Source organism: Nomascus leucogenys, chromosome 21 (genome assembly GCF_006542625.1).
Source record: "Nomascus leucogenys isolate Asia chromosome 21, Asia_NLE_v1, whole genome shotgun sequence".
NCBI classification, from domain to species: Eukaryota; Metazoa; Chordata; class Mammalia; order Primates; family Hylobatidae; genus Nomascus; species Nomascus leucogenys.
Genome location: NC_044401.1, coordinates 19,553,494 through 19,560,047, shown reverse-complemented (window position 1 = coordinate 19,560,047; position 6,554 = coordinate 19,553,494). Strand labels below are relative to the sequence as shown.

At 42.9% G+C, this 6,554-nt stretch overlaps 1 protein-coding gene across 1 annotated transcript; it reads right to left on the bottom strand.

The window, feature by feature from the left end:
• Positions 1–392: 392 nt before the first annotated feature.
• Positions 393–6,044, bottom strand: RPL24 (ribosomal protein L24). The gene is made up of 6 exons (XM_003261750.4): positions 5,938–6,044; positions 5,748–5,823; positions 5,096–5,206; positions 2,037–2,173; positions 1,695–1,758; positions 393–517 (listed from the first exon to the last, which is right to left on the bottom strand). Exons 1-6 carry the CDS (start codon positions 5,940–5,942, stop codon positions 437–439), a joined length of 474 nt encoding a protein of 157 aa, XP_003261798.1. The 5' UTR covers positions 5,943–6,044; the 3' UTR covers positions 393–436.
• Positions 6,045–6,554: the final 510 nt, after the last annotated feature.

The following is a 6,554-nucleotide window of genomic DNA, read 5'->3' as shown; positions in this document are numbered from 1 at the left end:
TTTGTAGAGATGGGGTCACTCAGGTTGGTCTTGAACTCCTGAGCTCAAGTGATCACCTGGCTTTGGTCTTAGAAATGCTGGGATTACAGGCGTGAGCCACTGCACCAGCAACATCCTAATACAGCAATGTAACCAAAAAGTTAAGGCAATGAAGTTTTTATAATGTGCCCTATACACCCTAGCCAAGCCAAGGTAGCATCTGACCATACTCATCTTCTTACAACATTTTGCTTAACCTCTCTCCAAGGAAGAAGCTTACTTTATAGGATGCATTATTCCTGAGCAATAGACTTTTTAATAAAATACCTATGTCTTACATTCTTTACTAGTTCACCTGTGACCATGTAAAGTCCAACATGCCTGTTATAAGAAAAAAAAGATCCAGCACAACCTAGAGTTATAATCCAATCTTTATTTAAAAATCTAATCTGCCAGTTTAGCGTTTTCCACCAACTCGGGGAGCTGAAACTTTCACAGGCTTCACAATCTTTTGCTTAGGTGCTGCCTTTGTAGGTGCCTGTAAAAAGATAACGTGATATTACTCCACAAAACTTTTGTTACCCTATTATTACCCATCTCTCACATCCAGACTGTTTATGTAGGTTACATCACTTTCTTAGTAATTTAACTGCATTCCTAATGCCAATCTTTTAATGTGACTCCCCTTAAATATTTAAAGCCCATCTTTACAATGAAAGACAAAGATACCATGACAGATTGGAGGAAATAAAGAGACACAACCAAGTGCAGTGTAGGATCCTGAAATGCATCCTAACAGAAACTCACAGAAAAGTTCTCAGTTAACAGCACAGCTTTTCTCAATGTTATCAATGTAGATAACCACAGTAACTTTCAAAACCAGGCAGGGTGCAGGGGCTCATCCCAACACTTTGGGGCACTAAAGCAGGTGGATCACTTGAGCTCAGGAGTTTGAGGCCAGCCTGGGCAACATGGCGAAACCATCTCAACTAAAATACCTATTAGCTGGGCGTGGTAGCGCTTGCCTGTAGTCCCAGCTACTTAAGGGACTGAGTCAGGAGGATCACTTGAGCCCAGGAGGTTGAGGCTGCAGCAAGCCGTGACTGTGCCACTGCACTCCAGCTGGGCTACAGAGTGAGACCCTGTGTTGAAGGAAAAAAAAATAAAAAGCCAACCTTTATTTTTCCCAATTCCTAACAGTAACAGATGCTTTGGCTTATGGAGAGGACCACCTCTCTGGAGACCTGAACCACTGGCCAAGTAATTGGTTACAAACATCATTTCCAAATGAGTCTTGCATTCAATACTTTAAAACTGTGAAACTTTCATTTATCACAATTTAGACTGAAAATAAATTTTCCAGCTGTGCTCAGTGGCTCACACTTGTAATCCCAGCACTTTGGGAGGCTGAGGTGGGCAGATCACCTGAGGTCAAGAGTTCAAGACCAGCCTGTCCAACATGGTGAAACTCTAGTCTCTACTTTAAAAAAAAAAAAAAAAAAAAAATTAGCCAGGCGTGATGGCGCACACCCAGCTACTCGGGAGGCTGAGGCAGGAGTATCACTTGAACCCGGGAGGCAGAGGTTGCAGTGAGCCGAGATCAGATCATGCCACTGCACTCCATCCTGGGCAACAGAGCAAGACTCCGTCTCAAAAAAAGAAAAAGAAATGTTCCTGTGGTATTGTTCAAGAAAGTAAAGAAACCCCATAATTACCTTAGCAGCAGCCATTGCTGTCTTTTTAGATGCTTGCTTAGCCTTTTTTGCTTCCTTAGCAGCCCTGTGGGGTAAAAATAACTTAAGGCAAAAGCACTTTACTCCTTAGTGGTACAACTTCTTATTAGAGTTAGACTGTACTGGACAAGTACAATGACCATGTTCCTTCCTGCCCCACCTCCATTTATTTGTAGACTAAATCCAAAAAGTTTGTCAATAATTTTCATTAACCACCAAATCAGCTTAACATATATTAGACTATATGGTAACTTTAATTACTGAAGACCCAAACTTAAAATCCATCCCAATAAGTAAAATGCTCATAATGAAAGCATTCGTCACCTAATAGCTTGTTCTCGTTGAGCCTTTCTAACTTCAGGTTTCTGATTCCTCTTGGCCATTATATCAGCAAGAGATGCACCAGTAATGGCCCTCTGGAATTTGACTGCTCGGCGGGTTCTTTTCTTTTGAATTTCTTCCTGCAAAACAAAGATGGGGGGCACACTTAGGAACCTTCCTTCAAGAATTTAGAGGGAGGAAAAATTAAGTTTTTAAGACAGGGCAAATAAAGTATTTTAAGATTCATATTCAACAAAAAATAATTCATATGATTATTTGAAATAAAACATGTTTTCCACTTATGGATTAAGCCCTCTATTACAAATCCTAGCCATTTTTTTTTACTACCTTAAAAAGACACACAAAAAATTGAACTCTGAGGAAAATGGTTATTCCATTAAATGCACAGCAGTATAAATGAAGACTGTTTATACTTTTAATAATTTACTTATTGAAAAAATTATCAAATTCAGCTATTTTAACTCAAAGGACTGTCACTAGGAGAAATAAATTAGACAATGATTTGACAGGAGAGCCACCAAATGTTAGGTAGGATTTGTCTAAGAAGGTATTGTGGAATCTAACGCTTTCTGTAGATTATTGGAAACCTATACTACAGTATTTATAAGAAAAAGATCTTGCAGAGCACCTTTAAGTCCAAGAACAAAGTATATTTGAAAAGTTGTTTATTAAGGCACTGACATGCAAAATTATCTTAAAAGCTTTTAACAAAAATAAGGCACATTGGTGGTTTAGACATCCTAATTTTAAACTTTTTGGAAAGATGAAATCTTACTGTTTCTACAGTAAAATGGCAGTTTTTCTACAGTAAATGGCAGTATTTACCTGTTTAATATTTTTGTCTCAAACCAACACTTAAACATTGTTTTCATTGTGGTAAAAATGTAACGTTGACAATTTTAACCTTTTGGTTTTTCATTTTTCTTTTCTTTTCTTTCTTTTTTTTTTTTTTTTTTTTTAAAGACTGAGCCTTGCTCTGTTGCCCAGGCTGGAGTGCAATGGCATGATCTTGGCTCACTGCAACCTCCGCCTCCACCTCTGGGGTTCAAGCAATTCTGCCTCAGCCTCCTGAGTAGCTGGGATCACAGGTACCCGCCACCACACCCAGCTAATTTTTGTATTCTTAGTAGAAACCAGGTTTCACCATGTTGCCCAGGCTGGTCTCTAACTCCTGAGCTCAGGCAATCCGTCCGCCTTGGCCTCCCCAAGTGCTAGAATTACAGGTGTAAGCCACCATCCCCAGCGTTTTCTATTTTTTTAAGTAGAAACTGGGGTCTTTGCTACTATACTGCCAGGTTGGTTTCAAACTCCTGGGCTCAAGCTCAAGGGATCCTCTTGCCTGGGCCTCCCAAAGTGCTGGAATTACAGGCATAAGGCACTGTACTAGGCCCATTTTAACTTTTTTTTTTTTTTTTTTTTTTTTTTTTGAGACAGAGCCTCACCCCGTCACCCAGGCTGGAGTGCAGTGGTGCAATCTCAGCTCACTGCAACCTCCACCTCCTGGGTTCAAGCTATTCTCCTGCCTCAGCCTCCCAAGTAGCTGGGACTACAGGCGCCTGCCACCACACCCGGCTAATTTTTTTCTATTTTTAGTAGAGACGGGGTTTCATTCTGTGGGCCAGGCTGCTCTTGAACTCCTGACCTCATGATCCGCTCGTCTCGGCCTCCCAAAGTGCTGGGATTACAGGTGTGTGAGCCACCATGCCCAGCCTCATTGTAACTTTTAAAATTATAATTTAGCTTTGCAGGATGGCTCACGCCTGTAATGCCAGTACTTTGGGTGGCCAAGGCAGGAGGATTACTTGAGCCCAAGAATCTGAGACGAAATTGATCAACACCGCAAAGATTTCTGTCTCCTCAAAATATATTTAAAAAATAGCTGGGCCATGGTGGCATGTGCCTGTGGACCACGGGGTAGGCTGAGGTGGGAGGATCACTTGAGCCCAGAAGGTTGAGGTGGAGTGAGCTGTGATCCTGCCATTGCTCTCCAGCCTGGGCAACAGAGAACCCGTCTCAAAAAAAAAAAAAAAAAAAAAAAGTATAGTGGCCTTATGTACATTCATAGTGCTGTGTAGCTATCACCATTATCCATCTAAATAACTTTTTTTTTTTTTTTTAAAGGTCTCCTATGTTGCCTCAATCCTCCCACCTTGGCCTCCAGAGGAGCCAGAGTACAGCTGCTGCCACCAAGCCCGGATTTGCTATGACATTGATTGATGTACAAGTTATACAGTCCCTGCAGTCCCCCCTTCCAACTGTTTTAGGGTATAACTTAGAAGTGGAACTGCTGGGATAATTTTTATGTTTACCTTTTTGAGAAAACACCAAATGGTTTTTCACAGCTGCTGCATATTTAGCAATGCACAAAGGTTCCAATTTCTCCCCATCCTCACCAACACCTGTAATTCCTTTTTTTTCCTGAATAGTCACCCTAATAAGTGTGTCATACCCACTTTTAGGTTTCTCAATCCTCTGAACTTTCAATATATTTTATGTCTGATGGCATTTATTTCTCACAATACCTATAAGTCTTTCATTCAGAGGGTGCTCAGTAAGTATTCCCAAGCCTCCTGAATACTAGTCTTACCATAGCACTCAAAACTTTTTCTCATGTATAACCCAGCTAAAAGGACACTTAACAAGGACCAGAAAAACCATTGTCTTGAGAACGAACTAGTATGGTGGACTGGTTCATAGTCCACTGGCTATGTTAGGACTAATCCTGTAAATATTGCAATTAAAACCAAATTGTGGTAACTTCTCAATTTCCTCCCACTGGAAAACTAAGGCTTTCCACCCGGCCCTATAAAACAAAGGTGTTTAACGTAATTTATCTGACTTTAAAATTTCAACTCGGTATTGCTGCTAGCCTTAGATATATAGAGACAGTTTATAATATCTTTTTCATTTCGCTGATGCTTTACAGTTTAAGAGCTCTTTCGCATACAGTCTGATTTAATTTTACAGAGCAGAAAACCAACGTTCAGAGAGCTTAAACAACTTAAGAGATAGCCCCCAACCTCAAGACGTATTCCACTTACCGACTGTCCCTTTTTGTGCTTCCTTCTGTAGAGGACAGTCCAGTTTATCTGCCGAGGATTCCTCTTGGAAAGGAACGCCGACTCGCATTTCGCATTAAGAAACTGGAAAACCTAGAGTGACAAATGCAAAGGAATTGCTATTTAAACAAAGTATAAGAGGCTGAGTGAGCTTGGAATCCTTAGATCAATATGCTAGTTCTGGCTTATCATTTTACAAAACTGAGGCCCACGAGGACCAAAAGGCTGTCACATAACTGGCAGGTAACTGTGTCACACTATGAAGGTCCTTGCGTTTAGTCTTTTCTCGAGAGCAGGAAATCTAGCTCATAGCAAAGGACAGTGTGGTACGTCCTTCTGGGAAACATTCTGCTGTTGTCCGTCCCGGGATTCCAAGGGGTACCTGGGTACCTCAGTTATTTCCCTTACACCGGGACATCAGTTACATAAACCCCTCCTGATGTCCGACCTGGCTCACAGTAAATAACGCTGGTTCACTTAGAGGTTTCTGGTCCTAACGACCAGTCCACAGAGCGTCCACGAAGACTTCCAGAGGCCAATGGTGATGTGGGGAATAAACCCGCCTAAACCGAATTCGACCAGCCTTTCCTCCTCGGAGTACAAGAAGCTAGGTGAAGCCGACGCCGCTTTTTACCTTCCCGTCGGTCCTGGCGTAGCGCCTCCCGTGTCCGGGGTAGATCTTGTAACCGCTAAAACTGCACAGCTCGACCCTGCAACAAAAAGTGAAAGTCCATCAGGGAGGGTGGCTACAGCCATGCCAGGGACGACAGAGAGGCGTTCTGCCCGAGGATGTAAGCCGATTGGGAACCACGGGTCGTGCTTACTTCATGGCGACAGCTCCACGGAAAGAGAAAAGATGGCGAAAAGAAAGAGAGAATTATGGGAAGAGACCTTATAAGGTCGTGACCAGGATTGGGGGCCGGAAATCTCCTCCCCCAATATCCTTCGATGTTCCTGGCGCTCCTTGATGACGTAATCATCGCGAGGCGAAAGATCTCTTTTTCCGTGACAACTGATTTTCTCTGGCGGAATTCTTCCAGAGGCTGCTGGAGGATTCTCGGGCCCAGAGGGCGTGCCAAAAAGGCAGGCAGACGGTTGGTTTATGAGTCATTCTGTCTCTCTCTCTCTCTCTCTCTTTTTTTTTTCTTGAGACGGAGTTTCGCTCTTGTTACCCAGGCTGGGGTGCAATGGCGCGATCTCGGCTCACAGCAACTTCCGCCTCCCAGGTTCAAGCGATTCTCCTGCGTCACCCTCCCTAGTAGCTGGGATTACAGGCATGTGCCACCACGTCCGGCTAATTTTGTATTTTTAGTAGAGACGGAGTTTCTCCATGTTGGTCAGGCTGGTCTCGAACTCCTGACCTCAGGTGATCCGCCCTCCTCGGCCTCCCAAAATGTTGGGATTACAGGCGTGAGCTACTGCGCCCGGCCCATTCTGTCTC